Below are 16,269 nucleotides of genomic sequence, written 5' to 3'. Positions count from 1 at the left end.
AGCGGCAACTTAAGAAACAGCAGCAGCAGTAGCATCAACAACAACAAACATAAACACAAATAATAATATAGTCTCAAGATGGATTCAAAGGACAAGTCAAACAGACCATCAAACACTGCGTTTAAGCAGCAGAGGATGAAGGCGTGGGAGCCAATCCTGACGCCAACGCCAGTTATTATCACGTTCATTGTGATCGGAGTTATCTTCATCCCGATTGGAGCCGTGATGATCAGCGCATCGAACAACGTCGTCGAGTCGACGCTACAGTACGACAAGATTTGCCAGGTTGGCACTACATGCAACTTCACCATGTCGATACCAAAGAAGATGAAGGCACCCGTCTATATGTACTACAGGCTCGACAACTTCTACCAGAACCACCGTCGCTACGTCAAGTCGCGAAACGACGACCAGCTGCGCGGCCTCAGGGTGACCGATTATAATAAGCTCAAGACAGACTGCGACCCATACACGTCGGTGGACGGCACGCTCAAGACCGTCTACCTGCCCTGCGGTCTCATTGCCAGAAGCATGTTCAACGACACGTTCTCCCTGTCGCAGACGGACGGCTCCATCATCCCCTTAGTCAAGAAGGGCATTGCCTGGTCGTCCGACGTCGACAAGAAGTTCAAGAACCCACCAGCCGATGTCGAGGGTGTCAGAATCATCCAGGACTTTACCGACGAGGACTTTATCGTCTGGATGAGAACCGCCGGTCTCCCAGACTTTAGGAAACTGTACAGAATCATCAACCAAGACCTCCCAGCTGGAAATGTCAACGTATCCATTGTTGCCAGTATGTATAACCAGTCACCTGATCGATTATGACTTAGTATCTCTAACACTGTTTGCTCCACTTCCACAGACTACCCTGTTGAGTCATTCGATGGAAAGAAGTATGTTGTCCTCTCAACAGCCACTTGGATCGGAGGCAAGAACCCATTCTTGGGCTACGCCTATATTGTCGTTGGTGTAATTTGTTTCTTCCAGGGCATTGGTTTCTTGATCAAGCATAAGGTCGCACCAAGAAAGCTCGGTGATACCAAGTACTTGGAATGGAGTACTAAATAAGAAGAAGAACAACAACAACAAGCAAGAGATTAGATTTAGATTCATTCATTTCAATATCCATCATCAAATCACCAAACTCAACTCAAACTCAAACAACCAACCTTCCAACCATCCATCTATCGATCGATATTTCCACCTCTCGCTCTAGATAGATGAGTTGATATATAGAACCTCCAATCGTACATATACTACATGACTTGTAATTTACAACTACTACCTCCATCAACCAAACCATTCACGTATTAATAAACTATCAATCACATCCTCAATTACAATGTTGTCTTTGTTGTTCATTCATTCATTCTTTCGTTCGTTAGTTCGTTCGTTCTTTCATTCATTGGAACTCATTGTATATATATATGTATGTATGGTGAGTTATGTGTTTGAGTCAAATGACTCATTCTGACTATCTAATATATGTGTGTATGTTTGAAGAAACAAACTATTTATTCAAATTAAATCTCTTCGAGAATATCGAAAATTGTGAGATTGACACAGAACATCATCAAAGTTAAATTACTTTGTTCATCTCATCATCATCACATTCATTTCATTTTATTCAGGTTTACATACATATATATATAGAGATAACATACATATTTATACATATTATTAATATTATTTATAATTAAGTAATATGAATAACAACAATAACAATAGCGGTGTAACCAGTATGGAGGTTGAGCAAAAGATTGATGATGCTCTTTATAGCAGACAGTTGTATGTCCTCTCTCATGAGGCCATGCAAAAGATCTCAGCAACAAGTGTACTCATCGTTGGTCTATCCGGACTCGGTGTCGAGATTGCCAAGGACGTCGTACTAGCAGGTGTCAAGTCTGTCACCCTCTACGATAATGATCCCGTCAAGATATCCGATCTCTCATCTCAAGTATGTTATCTTATGTTATGTTTGATTGATTGCGATATTGAATGAATGATTAACATTAGCATACTTTTAGTTCTATTTAGAAGAGTCACAGATTGGAATGAGAAGATCAGTTGCTTGTGTGTCAAAGCTTGTAGAATTAAATAACTATGTGGCAGTGAACAACTACACTGATGATCTCACCGAGGAATTCTTGAACAACTTTAATGTCGTGGTGCTGGCCAACCAGCCACTGCAGCTCCAGCTGCAGCTCAACGAGGTGTGCCACCGCAACAACATAAAGTTCATCGCCGCCGAGACTCGTGGAGTGTTTGGATCGCTCTTCAACGACTTTGGCCAAGACTTCCACATCGTCGACACCAACGGCGAGAACCCCGCCACCTACATGATCAGCGCCGTCAGCCAGGAGACCAGCGGTGTCATCACCATCGTCGAGGAGCACAAGCTGCAGCTCCAGGACGGCGACTACGTCACATTCAAGGAGATCAACGGCATGAACCAGCTCAACGACCTACCCCCACAAAAGATCAAGGTGATCTCGCCCTACACGTTCAGCATTGGCGACACCTCTGCCTTTGGCGTCTACACCAACGGTGGCTACGTCACCGAGGTTAAGCAGCCAAAGATCGTCAGCTTCAAGCCATTGGCTGAGGTCCTGGACAAGGCTGAGGGCCTGTTCACCACCGACGACTTCAAGTTTGATCACCCATACCAGCTGCTCGTCGGATTCCAGGCGATCCACGCGTTCAACGACAAGAACAAGCACTTCCCCCGCCCACACAACAAGGCCGACGCCGATGAGGTCCTGGCCCTGGCCGCACCACTCGCCAAGAAGTACGACGTTGAGCTGAAAGAGAAGCTGATCAGACAACTGGCATACGGATTCCAGGGAGACATTGTTGGTCTGTGCGCCATCATTGGAGGTATTGCCGCTCAGGAGGTTCTGAAGGCATCCTCTGGCAAGTTCCACCCAATCTGCCAGATGCTCTACTTTGACGCCATCGAGGCCTTGCCCTCGGACGACCTGCCCGAGTCAGAGTTCCAGCCAATCGGCTCACGTTACGACGGACAGATTGCCACTTTGGGTATCACCCTGCACAAGAAGATCGAGTCGCTCAACTACTTCCTCGTCGGATCCGGTGCCATTGGTTGCGAGATGCTAAAGAACTTTGCCATGATGGGTGTTGGCTGTGGTGAGAATGGAATGGTCCACGTCACCGACATGGACACCATCGAGAAGTCCAACCTCAACCGTCAGTTCCTCTTCCGTTCGTCCGACATCAACAAGCTCAAGTCCGAGTGTGCTGCCCGCGCCGTCAAGGCCATGAACCCCAGCGTCCACATCAAGGCCTACTCGACCCGTGTTGGCCCAGAGACTGAGAACCACTACAACGAGCAGTTCTACACCTCCCTGGACGGTGTGTGCAATGCCCTCGACAACATCGACGCCAGAATGTACATGGACAGCCAGTGTGTCTTCTACAGCAAGCCACTGCTCGAGTCTGGTACTCTGGGCACCAAGGCTAACACCCAGGTCGTCGTACCCAAGCTGACAGAGTCATACTCATCGTCGCGTGACCCACCCGAGAAGTCGATCCCAATGTGCACTCTGCACAACTTCCCCAACGCCATTGAGCACACGATCCAGTGGGCTCGTGACATCTTTGAGGGTCTCTACAAGAATGCCGCCGAGAATGTCAACTCATACCTCACCATCCCAACGTTCGTCGAGTCCCTGCACAAGCAGACCAGCAACGTTCGTCTGGAGACCCTGACCAGCATCAAGTCATCTCTCGTTGGTCGTCCACTCAACTTTGACGATTGTGTCCACTGGGCCCGCCTAAAGTTTGAGGAGCTGTACAACAACAACATCGAGCAGTTGCTCTACAACTTCCCAAGAGACATGCTCACCACCACAGGCACACCATTCTGGTCTGGCCCCAAGCGCGCACCAACTCCACTCAAGTTTGACGCCTCCAACTCACTTCACGTAGACTTTGTTGTGTCGGCCGCCAACTTGCGTGCCTTCAACTACGGTATCAAGGGCACCAACAATGCAGAGCAGATCACCAAGATGGCACTGGACACCATCGTGCCAGAGTTCACCCCCAAGAAGGTCAAGATCTCGACCAACGAGAATGAGCAGCAGCAGCAACAACAGCAGCAGACTCAGCAGATGGACGGCGACGACGACCAGACCGACAAGATCCTCTCTGAGATCCCACAGCCAAACGAGTTGGCCGGCTACAAGATCAATGCCATCTCCTTTGAGAAGGACGACGACACAAACTTCCACATCGACTTTATCACGGCCGCCTCCAACCTGCGTGCCACCAACTACAACATCACCCTGGCCGACCGTCACAAGACCAAGGGCATTGCCGGTAAGATCATCCCCGCCCTCGTCACCACCACTGCCCTCGTCTCTGGTCTCGTCTCTCTGGAGCTGCTAAAGGTCATCCAGCAGAAGCCAATCGATGCCTACAAGAACACCTTCTTGAACTTGGCCATCCCATTCTTTGCCTTTATCGAGCCCATCGCCCCATCGACCAACAAGATCCGTGAGGGCTGGAGCTGGACTCTTTGGGACAGGTTCGAGGTCGACGGCGACATCACCCTGGCTGAGTTCCTGGCCAAGTTTGAGAAGGATCACCGTCTGGAGGTCAACATGATTTCCTGCCAGGTGACCCTGCTCTACGCCATGTTCCTCGACAAGAAGACCAAGGACGAGAGACTCAAGACCAAGATGAGCACCTTGTACGAGACATTGAGCAAGAAGCCATTGCCCGAGAAGAAGTACCTCGTATTTGAGGTCTGCTGTGAGGATATGGACACTTCCGAGGATGTTGACGTCCCCTATGTTAGATATAGATTCAGAGAGTAAGGAGGTACAATTCCTTGGACATCAACAACTTGTTGTATCCAAATAAACAACACTTTCAACCGAATTCCTCCTTTTGTATCAACATTCATGATGATGATCATTGTATGTTTATGGTGATGGATCAAGCTTTCAACTCAGCAGGTGGTTCTGTAATGATCTTGCACACATCTGTAAGTGAGAGAATGGAGATGGGCTTTCTATGTTCATCAACAATCCACAATCTATGAATCTTGTACTTGGCCAACATCTCAATTGCATGGGTAAGTGTATCCTTTACAGAGATAATAATTGGGTAGGATGGTTTCTAAAGATATATGATAATTAGGATCAAAATTGTTGGTACCAACAAGATTCTAATATATAACATACATGTTTGTTTGGATCGAGCATATCGTTCCTGCTGATGAACCTCTCGGTGGACTGGAGAAGGAGATCCATGTTGTCCTCTTTAAGACTACTGAGATCATTAATGGATAGTGTACCAATAATTTGTCCGGTCTGGTCTGAAAGAACTGGGACAGCTGTGACACCATGGTGATGCATAGACTTGAAAGTATCATACACCAGAGTTGAAGCTTGGGTGGAGATGACATCCGCCTTATCTACGAGTTGAGGCAATAAATCCAAAATGGTCTTATTCTTCAAAGTTCCAAGGACAGATACATTATCTGCAATAAAGGAAATCACTGCACTCTGGCTCACAATGTCCTCAATATCGCTAAATATTGAGAGTAGAGCCACGCGATATACTCCTCTGGCATACATCTTCATTACTTCAAATAGTGACTGCTCCTCTAGTACAACTGTAAATTGATCCTTCTTTGATAAGTCCATAATATTTGATACTGTTGTATGAAGGAAACCAATGGAAAGTAATCTCATTGCATGATGACATACTGATGCATTCTCGCATATCTTTACAAGTAATGCTAGTACATCATTTGTATCAACAAATCCAATAACTCTGTTCTTTCCTTTAATATGTACTATTGTGTTAGAATTAAACTATAGCTTATTCTAATATTAGATATCATACCTGTATCAGAGTCAACAACTGGTACGGATGTTAAACAATGTTTATGGAGTACTGCCAACAACTCTTGAACTGTAGCAGTCTTCTCAACTGCAATCAAAGTTTCTTTCTTAATAATATCAGAAATGGATGTTTGAGTATATACTTTTTGATAATCCTCCATCATGGTTGATTCCTTGTATTATTTATAATTATGTATCACTATGATATAATTGTATACAAGAGTGATAGTACTCGAATGAATGAAAGATGAGTGACGTTCATTATCATCTCCACTCACTCTCTCTTCATCTCTCTCACACTAATAATAATAATTGAGGATCATTCTTCCATCCATACACTAACCCCACAACACACTTCCATCCATGTTGGTGACCACATTACTTCATTTGGACAATCTAGATCTCCCGTTTGGGATTTGCTCCCTTCTGTCTACAAGATGTGAACATCAACATAATCAAGGGATCATTGATTGATTAATTGTTTGAATAGATCGTTGATATAAAAGGGGATGGTGAATACAAAATAATTATAATTATATTCAAAGTGGGGTCCACGACTACAATGACGAAGACTGAGATGAAGGAAGAGGATAATTGGCCCAACCTAGAACCTTGAACGCAATCGCTTGGTACCACTACTTTCAAATATATAAGTGAATGGCAGTGGATTGCTGTAGTTCCTGCCATCGTTGGTGATTACAACTTGTACGGGCAACTCGGTGCCGTCCGGTGGACTAAAGTTGGGTGGCGACGGGTAGGGCGGCAGTGTGAAGAATAATACTGACTCGCTGTACAACTCTATGTTGTTGGCGGGAATATCACCGTGTGGCGTGTGGAAGATACATCTTAGCGAATTGCATCGTATGAATGGAGACCCAACAACATGCATCTGCTCCCCTCCAATCGTTGAGCCTTTTGTTAGGCTAAGTGTTCGCAGTGTAACATTTCCTGTAAGGGTAAGGGTAAGGGTAAGGGGAGGGAGGGAGGGAAGTGTCAGAGAAGGAAGGTCGCATTGTGACTAGCGGGAGCGAGGTACATACTTCTTCTTGACAAAACCTTTTGGTTGGAGTATGCATAGAATGGTCGGGATCGCTTGATAAAGGGCATGCCGCTAGGCAAGATGAAACGCTTGTTGTCGTCAGTGAGGAGGATGTACTCGAGACAGAACTCGTTCTCCTGATGCTTAGTTGATGCCTCTGTCATAGATAGGCTATCGAAAACGACCTTGCCATCCTTGCCAACTGGCACCAGCTTGTTACCGCCGAGGATGTCCTGTGTGGGACGCTCGGTGTGAGAGTTGGCGTAGGCCAGCTGCGCCAGCACCATTGTGACATTATTCTTTGCATAGTCTCCAATCACTCTAATGACGCAATTGAATGTTCTTCGATCGTTTGGTGTTCGCGTCCTCACATCCGATGGTGGCTGTTGTTCAATTGATATATCGACGTCTCCTCTGTATTCGTGTGATCGTTGTTAGTGATTGTTGAGTGAATGAATGAATGGATGATTGAATGAATGACCTACATTAGGACCAGTGATTGATTGGTAGCCAGAGGCAATAGAGATGTTGTGAGAGGGAATGGTGTTGTCTTGAGTACGGGGACACCCATGTAGTTGACTTGTTCTTCTGCCGAACCATTGATGAGCTCGGTGGTAAAAGGTGATTGCTGAAGTTGCTGGTTTTGTGGGTTGATGAGGTGTTGTCCGCCTGCCGTCTGTAGCGTAGGCGGTGATGACGTTGATGTTGTATGCTGTGGAATATAAATAGGGAGAGTCGTCGACTGAGTGGTCGTCGTGGAGGTCGTCATGGCATTGTTGGGTGTGATGCCACCGCCCATCTGTTGTGCCAAGTTATATATCGATTGTTGTGGTTGTTGTTGTTGGTTCTGTTGACCTTGCGGGAGATATATCAAGTTGCCCTTGAAGTACATTGGTTGCTGTTGCTGTTGCTGTTGATGCTGCTGTAGTTGTTGATGTTGTTGATGCTGTTGTAGTTGATTGTGTTGCTGCATCTGACCCTGATTATGTTGTTGTTGTATCTGTTGTTGTGTCGACATGGGCTGCTGCTGTTGCTGAAGATGATGATTGATGAGCTGGTGATGCACGGTGTTGATGAGGTTGGACGGCGAGATGGTTGAGGTGACCTCACACACAGAGTTGTCCATCGATGGCGCTGTGTTGTAGTACTGTTGGTAGTTGGGGAAGGCCGACTGCTGCACGAGCTGCTGGAAGGACTCGGCCGCCGAGTTTTGAAAGTCTGTGCCGGTGGGCATCGCCAGTGGCAGCTGCAGTGCCTTGAACGTGGTCGACAATGAATTTGCCGTCGACGAAGGCATCGACAGATCGTCGCCGTCCAGGCCACCACCAGGTGGACTAGTGGCACTTGACTGTGGCGAAGAAGGTGATTCAATCTTCACATTAATCAAGTTTGACTCCAAATTAGCGCTGTTTATATAAGTTTCAAAGTTTATAAGTGCTGAATCATCCATTATTTGTTTCCTTTGCTTTGTTTTGATTTATATAAATAAAAAATATACACAAGTTATAACTTATTAATTGATTGATTGATTGATATTGATTGATTGAATTGTTTACAACAGCTGTGAGTGAGTCATATGATTAGATATACATAGGTTGGTTGTGTGTGTTTGTGTGTGTGTTTGAAAGAAAGAGAATTAGAAAGAGAAAGAGAGATAGAAAGTTAGATTGAGGTAGAGGCAGGGCTTCAGGGGAACGAGGAGTTAGTGTGGAGTGGTAAAGAGTTACTGACACACAACACAAAAAAGATAAAAACTTGAATAACGAGATATCAAAGTGTTAGGGCTCTACAACGATAATCATGATGCTTTAGCCAATTTGGGTCAAACAACGGCATAAATCAATCAAAATCAACAACCTGGGCAACATCTATTTTATAATTATAATAATATAAAACAAACATATAAATAAATAAAAATAAATTCTCAGATCATATATTTCTTCTCAGTCTTTTCATTCATTAATTGATCATTCATGAATTATTATTATTATTATTTATCTATATAAAATATATCTTTGTTAAACATGAATGGATTCATGATTGATCACGATACCCAATGCCCGACAATGGTGGGCAATGCCTATAACATCAACAACACTATCGGAGATTCTCGGCACATTGATTTACATGATTGTGGTCGAATTTGACACCAAAATGTGGATATTTCGGCAAAAGTCACAGATTTGCTTCACATTCATTGGATTGGAACTTGTAGTGCAAGCATCAGCAATGATCTCTAGTTGAGGAAATCTCGTTGTTATTATTATACTTTATTAGTAACACATATATAATATACATTAAACAAATAAATACAATGAATACTTCATCTTTGTTTATTGTTTTGGTCGCACTCGTGACCATCACTGCCGCAGTTGACAACGGACTTGGTCTTACTCCTCAGATGGGTTGGAACAGGTACAGTACCAAAGTGTGCACCACTCAATGAGACATATACTAATCAATCAATCTTTCAATCAATCAATCATTCAAACCTATACCAGCTGGAACTACTTCGCCTGTAACATCAATGAGACAATCATTATGGAGATGGCACAGGCTATGGTCAGCAGTGGTATGGCCGCTGCCGGATATCAATACATCAACATTGATGACTGCTGGGCCTACTCCAGAGACAAGAACACACATGTCATTCAAGCGTATGTTCCTCATTCACTCAATCATTCGCGCGCACTCACTAACCTCATTCAATCAACCAACAGTGACCCAAAGACTTTCCCACATGGTATCGCCTACGTTGCCGACTATGTCCACTCACTTGGATTGAAGCTTGGAATCTATACTGATGCTGGCACTGAGACTTGCGCTGGCCGCCCAGGCAGCTATGGATACGAGGAGATTGATGCCCAGACTTACGCCTCATGGGGCATCGACTACTTGAAGGAGGACTGGTGCCACACTAGCAAGGACGTACCCTTGGAGCGCTATGCCGTCATGTCCAAGTCACTCAACCAGACTGGCCGTCCAATCTTCTTCTCGCTCTGCGACTGGGGCACGGACAACCCATGGGAGTGGGGACCCACCGTCGGCAACTCGTTCAGAACCACCGGCGACATCAAGGACAACTGGGACAGCTTCATGAACAACCTGATGCTGCAGGTGCCCATCACCTCCTACTCGATGATCGGCGGCTGGAACGATCCAGACATGCTCGAGGTCGGCAACGGCGGTATGACCAACACTGAGTACATCTCGCACTTCTCGCTCTGGTCGATCATGTCGTCGCCACTCATTGCCGGTAACGACCTGAGAAACATGGACGCCCAGACCCTGGCCATCCTGACCGCCTCCGAGGTCATTGCCGTCAACCAAGACCAACTTGGTCGTCAGGGTGCCCTTGTGCGCTCAATCAACGGCGGTCTCCAGCAGATCTGGGGCCGCATGCTCGCCGATGGCTCTCGCGCCGTCGTCCTCTTCAACTCTGACACCGCCACCTCAGACATCCAGTTGCTGTGGTCCGATATCTGGTTGATGTCTGGTCAGTCCATGAACGTCCGCGACCTCTGGGCACGCCAAGAGCTCGGTGTCTACACGGGCAGCTACATGGCCATCAACATCCCAGCTCATGGAAGTGTCATGCTCCGTGTTTACTAAGTCCTCATTCATTCATACATTCAATCAATCATACTATTCAATAAAGCTCGCTAACTTTATTGACCTGATGACCCTGTTGTTGGAGCTCGCGGAAGTGAACAATGCTTGACTTGGAGAGTGGACGACCTTGCAGAGTGATGTCCGACCCATCGACAATATCGACCATTATGTATTCGCCAGGTTTGATCTGCTCCATCACGTTGGAATCATGCTGTGATGACACCTCCACATTAGGTATGATCACCTTCTTGTTTGTATCTGTACGTCCAACAAAGTGATCTGATGACCTCCTACTAACACCATCGATCAACACCAAATGTCTCCTTCCAATCTCCAACTTTGACTTCTCTCTCAAGTTGGCGTAGAATCTATCAATCACCTCTGACAATCTCTTTGTCTTGACTTCATCCGTTACATCATCCCTGATTGATTGATTGATTGAGTAGTTTGAGTTAGTTTGGAATCCAAGTACAGTCACGTGATCCATCAACTACTTACTTCATTGTTCTGTGAGCATGGGTCTTCTCGCGAAGTGAGTACATGAACATGAAGGCATTCTCATACTTGACGAGGTCCATCAATGAGAGGGTGTCTTGGTGTTCTTGGTCAGTCTCCTGACAGAATCCACTTATAAAGTCAGATGAGATTGAGCATCCTGGTAGCTCCCTACGTATCATATCGATGAGTGCCAAGTATGACTCTCTTGTGTATCCACGTCTCATTCTCTCCAACACATCACTGTTTCCGCTCTGTGCCGGTATATGTAATGCCTGACAAATGTTTGGTCTTCTCTTGATCAGTTCAATGAGCTGGTAGCGATTGATGGGAAGAGTGAGGGGATGTCAGTGATGGTTCATCATGAGATGGGTGGACAAACATACATCGTCTGGGAAGTCCTTGGGATGGGGACTGGTGAACCTGATCCTCATCTCTGGGTCGACTTGGGACACTAGATCAATGAGTTCGGTGAATGTGACGCCACGCTTTGGTGACTTGTATATCGTGTTGAAGCCATCGCGTGGCCGCAGGACATCTGGTTTCTTCTCGCCAACTCCATCCATGGCATCGGCACTATCAGTGTAGTTGTAGCTATTTACATTCTGTCCAAGCAGTGTGATCTCTTTGTATCCCTCGCGGGACAGTTGACGCACCTCCTCAACAATGGAGGCCACTGAGCGACTGCGCTCACGACCGCGTGTGAATGGTACGATGCAGTACGAGCACATATTGTTGCAGCCACGCATGATTGATACGTAGGCCGACACACCATTGCTGTTTGTTCGAATCGGTGCAATATCTGCGTAGGTCTCGTCCGCGGACAGGATGACGTTGATGGCTGTCTGGCCCTCCTGCTCGTCGATCTTGCTGAGCAGGGCGGGCAGCGAGCGATAGGCGTCCGGTCCGACGACCAGGTCCACCTGGCGGTCCGACTCGAGCAGCTTCTGCTTCAGGCGCTCGGCCATGCAGCCAAGCACACCCACCACGGTCTTTTGTCGCTTCTTCTGCTTCCTCAGCTCGGATAGCCTGAACCAGATCTTGTCCTCGGCGTTCTCACGTATCGCACACGTGTTGAGGAACACAATGTCGGCCGTCTTGGCTGACTCGGCGAGGGTGTAGCCGGCCGCTCGCATCACAGAGTAGACGATCTCCGTGTCTGCAAAGTTCATCTGGCAGCCGTATGACTCGACAAAGACTGAGCGACCTTCATCCTGATGTGAGGCGGCGTCGAGGTATGGTGGGTATACCGGTTCATGCTCTTGTTGCTCCACTATCTGTGATTGAGTGTCCACATGAGTCTTCAAGAAATCATTGAGTGATGGTATTGCGCCACTCTTTAATGATTCTTTAAACTGCTCTCTTCTGACTTGTTGTTGTATCTGTATTTGTTGTTGTTCTGTTTGTTGTTGCGGTGGGCTGTGAACGTGTCCATGACTATGACCATGACTATGACCATGACTGTGTCCATGTGTACTGCAACTACCTGTTCCAACACCAATACTTGAGCAAAATGACCTGGTTGCTGAGTAGTTGATATTGTTGATCATCAATGATGATGATCGTAATATCGGTTTATATGATCGAAGAATGGATGTGTTCATCCTTCCTTTATGTAGTCAACTCAGTTATATCTATGTTGTGGCGCAATGGTATCTGTTTGAGCACTCGGACGAATGACAGTCGTCTGAAATTCGAGGGCGAGGGCTTGGGTCAAGAATTTGACACAGGGGGTGAGGACGTTCTCTTGAAGAAGGCTCACTTTCTTTGTCTGTTGTAGTTCACTAGATTCAGATATAACATCAACTCATACAACCCAATGGTATATGGTACATTGAGTTATCTTGGCAAACAGCTGAGGAATGGTAGTGTTAGTTCAGTCGACTTGATCAAACATTCATTGAATGCATTGGAAAAGACGAAACATCTAAATGCATTCATAACAGTGGATAATAATCAATCATTGTTGGATCAGGCACAGTTGTCTGACAAACAACAGCAGCAGTCGACATCAACATCGCGTCGCCCACTCGAGGGCATACCAATAGCAGTGAAGGATAACTTCTCGACAACAGGTCTAAAGACGACATGTGCCTCAAACATACTCGCAAACTATACACCATCGTTTGATGCGACGGTAGTGTCACTGCTCAAACAGGCAGGCGCTATTATCATCGGCAAGACAAATATGGACGAGTTTGCAATGGGCTCATCAACTACAAATGGGCACAGCGGTGCGTCTATCAATCCCTGGTCGACAACCACCACGGCCCCTCTTGTTGCTGGTGGATCGAGCGGTGGCAGCGCGGTGGCTGTCTCTTCACGCGTCGTCCCATGTGCCATTGGAAGCGACACTGGTGGCTCAGTTCGCCAACCCGCAGCATACTGCGGCGTTGTTGGATTCAAGCCGTCTTATGGAAGCATCTCACGATATGGCCTGGTGGCCTATGCAAGCTCATTCGATACACCAGGCTTCTTTGTTCACAGCGCTGACGACGCAGCACTGCTCCTCGATGTGTTGGTTCGCCGGGACCCGCGCGACTCGACCTCAATCAAGCATCCGACCGAGGGTGGCTTCGCGAAACACTTGGAGAAGACCCGCACGAGCGGGTTTGCTGGTCTGCGCTTTGGTATCCCAACCGACTACCTTGTCAGTGAGATGGATCCCGAGATCATTGCATTGTGGAGACAGACTGCAGAGTTGATAGAGTCCAATGGAGGACAGGTCGTCCCCGTCGAGCTGCCCAACACGCGCCATGCATTGCCCGCATACTACATCCTTGCCACATCAGAGGCCAGTTCCAACCTATCACGTTATGATGGAATACGATATGGAGGTGGCAGCGGCAACAACAGTGAACAACACGAGACAGCACAAACATTGAAACAACAATACATCGATACAAGAAGTGCAGGCTTTGGACCAGAGGCCACACGTCGCATCCTTCTGGGAACAATGTCATTGTCACGAGGCTCCTACGACAACTATTATACCAAGGCGCAGCAGATCAGACGACTGGTATCAGACGACTTTAAGCGTGCGTTTGAGGAGCAGCATGTGGATGTGCTGATCACGCCCACCACACCCTCTGGCTCTTTCGCCCTCAATCAGGACCTGGACCCGATCAATATGTACATAAACGATATCATGACGATCCCGGCCAATATGGCCGGCCTTCCAAGTGCATCGATCCCGCTCAAGCTGTCCAGCAAAGGTACGCCACTCTCACTCCAACTGATTGGCAATCATCAATGCGATCACCAAGTGTTGGAAGCAGTCGCCAAGGTGATGGAAATGAGTGCCTTCCAAGGATTCAGCAAACATACGCCCCACTTAATAAAGGAGTTGGGATTGTAGGACCATCAAGAATATATATTAAACAAAAAGGAGCCTTAGCTTTATAAAATTTTGATAGAATTATTCTAATCAAGGCTGGTTGGTTGGTTTAGAGACAGATTCCTCCAAGGAGACCACCAACACAACCGAGGACACCTCCGAGGAGACCGTTGAGGTTGAGGTTGACATCGACATCGACATTGATATCAATGTTTGGTCCACATGGGCTACAACCGCCACAGGCAACCGAGTTTGATCCCTGGATCGATGAACTGGACATTCCACCAGAAACTACGCTCTTGGACAAGGCACTGGTTGACACGCCACCCATGGAAGTAATTGATTCTATTATTATTATTCAATCAGAGTATTAGGATAGGTGTTGTATTGATCAATTGATGAATATCAGGTACTTACTCAGGAGAGTCATTTTAGAATTGTTATATTTTGATTGATTATAAATTGATTGATTTGATGATTAATTTCAATTTTAAGAGAGTCGTATTTATAATTGATCGATTGAATAAATATCCTTCTAAACCTTTCAAACCATTATTATAAGTCCAACTGAATTCAATTCCACTTCTTTCCTAATTAAGTTATCTTTGGACCAATTTGAGATAGGATTGTGTGTGACAGTGGTAAGTATAAAATACGATCCACATCATCAATTTAGGGGTGATATGATCAGAAGTTTGCCCAATCAACTCTACCACACTTATTTTACCAAACATCCCATTAAACCACTTGGGAATTAATTTATTGTGATTGGTTGATTGACAGTTAGTTGATCACTGAGAGATATCAATATCAATTAATGATGAATGAATGAAATAATTAGTTTTATTTCCCTTAGGGGATGGATTGATGGACCACATCCGTGCACATATCCACGGACAGATATCCTATTCTGAAATGATCAATACTGAATTGAACTTATCTAATGGTATCTAAAATGGCTCCACCAGGTCTTTGGATGTATTGATTGATGTGGATGTGGATGTGGATGTTAATGTGTGGGTGTGTGTTTGTGTTATGTGATTGATCTGGCAGAAATATTATGTCCTCTAGAAGATACTGATACTTTACCAAGAAGTGTAGGTATCTCCTTGCCGGGGTAACAAGAGTGTATTTACCTCCGATAAATGGTGGAACTGCCAATGGCTTATTCTTATCATTCTTTTGTCTTAGATTGCCCGAGACAATGTTGAAGTGTTGTGACATCTCACCCCAAGTACTTCCTTGTTGGAATATTCCAAGTGGATGATCATCATGATCATTATCTCCCTTATAAACTCGAACTATATATTATTTTTCCAAATTAGTACTGGAGTAGTTCCAGACATGATTGATGAGGAGTGAGTGAAAATACATACCTGTGCGCTGAGTGACAAAGAGGTCGGGAGGGTCTGGGATCTTTTGGTCCATCTTGATCTTGTGACCATTGATGTCCTTGAACTTTAATCGACCCAACTTCATGAATCCAAAGTGTTCATTGATGGTGATCACTAGGTCACGGTAATATTCACCAACTTCATAAGGTATCTTGGCAGTGAGATCCTTGCGATAGTGAACTCGGATTGTGTTTGGCGATGTTGATGTCCTCTTTCCACTACCGCTGTGTTGCTCTCTGCTCCTTTGGTCCCATGATGAAGAACCCTTTGCATCACGATCACCACTTTGTTGTTGTTGTGGCTGTTGATGTTGTTGGTCTCTTCCATAATTACCTGATGTTGGTGAATTTTGTAAAGGTTGTTGGTGTTGGTACTTGTCATACTGCTGACCTTGTTGGCCTTGCTGACCTTGTTGTGGCTGCTGTTGCTGATGGTCTGGTTGATAATGTTGTTGTTGTTGAGGTGGTTGAGGTGGAGTATGTTGAGGAGGTTGGAATTGTTGTGGCTCCATGTTTA

At 45.8% G+C, this 16,269-nt stretch overlaps 9 protein-coding genes across 9 annotated transcripts; 4 read left to right on the top strand and 5 right to left on the bottom strand.

Moving 5' to 3' along the window:
* Positions 1-78: 78 nt before the first annotated feature.
* SAMD00019534_112080 (hypothetical protein) lies at positions 79-1,071 on the top strand (the record flags this gene model as incomplete). The annotated part of the gene is made up of 2 exons (XM_012893537.1): positions 79-796; positions 866-1,071. The coding sequence occupies 2 exons, from the start codon at positions 79-81 to the stop codon at positions 1,069-1,071; spliced, it is 924 nt and encodes a 307-aa protein (XP_012748991.1).
* A 637-nt stretch (positions 1,072-1,708) lies between these two features.
* SAMD00019534_112070 (hypothetical protein) lies at positions 1,709-4,841 on the top strand (the record flags this gene model as incomplete). Its single annotated transcript, XM_012893536.1, has 2 exons — positions 1,709-1,960; positions 2,031-4,841. 2 exons carry the CDS (start codon positions 1,709-1,711, stop codon positions 4,839-4,841), a joined length of 3,063 nt encoding a protein of 1,020 aa, XP_012748990.1.
* A 124-nt stretch (positions 4,842-4,965) lies between these two features.
* SAMD00019534_112060 (hypothetical protein) lies at positions 4,966-6,040 on the bottom strand (the record flags this gene model as incomplete). Its single annotated transcript, XM_012893535.1, has 3 exons — positions 4,966-5,145; positions 5,211-5,815; positions 5,878-6,040. Coding segments are annotated over 3 exons (948 nt in total), but the record flags the coding sequence as incomplete, so codon positions are not given.
* A 440-nt stretch (positions 6,041-6,480) lies between these two features.
* Positions 6,481-8,212, bottom strand: SAMD00019534_112050 (hypothetical protein; the record flags this gene model as incomplete). Its single annotated transcript, XM_012893534.1, has 3 exons — positions 6,481-6,824; positions 6,917-7,329; positions 7,401-8,212. The coding sequence occupies 3 exons, from the start codon at positions 8,210-8,212 to the stop codon at positions 6,481-6,483; spliced, it is 1,569 nt and encodes a 522-aa protein (XP_012748988.1).
* A 1,017-nt stretch (positions 8,213-9,229) lies between these two features.
* SAMD00019534_112040 (hypothetical protein) lies at positions 9,230-10,524 on the top strand (the record flags this gene model as incomplete). The annotated part of the gene is made up of 3 exons (XM_012893533.1): positions 9,230-9,330; positions 9,417-9,572; positions 9,636-10,524. Coding segments are annotated over 3 exons (1,146 nt in total), but the record flags the coding sequence as incomplete, so codon positions are not given.
* A 40-nt stretch (positions 10,525-10,564) lies between these two features.
* On the bottom strand, positions 10,565-12,572 carry SAMD00019534_112030 (hypothetical protein; the record flags this gene model as incomplete). The annotated part of the gene is made up of 3 exons (XM_012893532.1): positions 10,565-10,949; positions 11,026-11,336; positions 11,409-12,572. 3 exons carry the CDS (start codon positions 12,570-12,572, stop codon positions 10,565-10,567), a joined length of 1,860 nt encoding a protein of 619 aa, XP_012748986.1.
* A 269-nt stretch (positions 12,573-12,841) lies between these two features.
* On the top strand, positions 12,842-14,380 carry SAMD00019534_112020 (hypothetical protein; the record flags this gene model as incomplete). The annotated part of the gene is made up of 1 exon (XM_012893531.1): positions 12,842-14,380. The coding sequence occupies one exon, from the start codon at positions 12,842-12,844 to the stop codon at positions 14,378-14,380; it is 1,539 nt and encodes a 512-aa protein (XP_012748985.1).
* An 88-nt stretch (positions 14,381-14,468) lies between these two features.
* SAMD00019534_112010 (hypothetical protein) lies at positions 14,469-14,789 on the bottom strand (the record flags this gene model as incomplete). Its single annotated transcript, XM_012893530.1, has 2 exons — positions 14,469-14,704; positions 14,777-14,789. The coding sequence occupies 2 exons, from the start codon at positions 14,787-14,789 to the stop codon at positions 14,469-14,471; spliced, it is 249 nt and encodes an 82-aa protein (XP_012748984.1).
* Positions 14,790-15,298: 509 nt separating this feature from the next.
* Positions 15,299-16,264, bottom strand: SAMD00019534_112000 (hypothetical protein; the record flags this gene model as incomplete). Its single annotated transcript, XM_012893529.1, has 2 exons — positions 15,299-15,660; positions 15,736-16,264. Coding segments are annotated over 2 exons (891 nt in total), but the record flags the coding sequence as incomplete, so codon positions are not given.
* Positions 16,265-16,269: the final 5 nt, after the last annotated feature.

The sequence above is a fragment of the Acytostelium subglobosum genome (genome assembly GCF_000787575.1).
Source record: "Acytostelium subglobosum LB1 DNA, scaffold: scaffold31, whole genome shotgun sequence".
NCBI lineage: Eukaryota > Evosea > Eumycetozoa > Acytosteliales > Acytosteliaceae > Acytostelium > Acytostelium subglobosum.
This window is presented reverse-complemented; position numbering and strand designations above follow the sequence as displayed.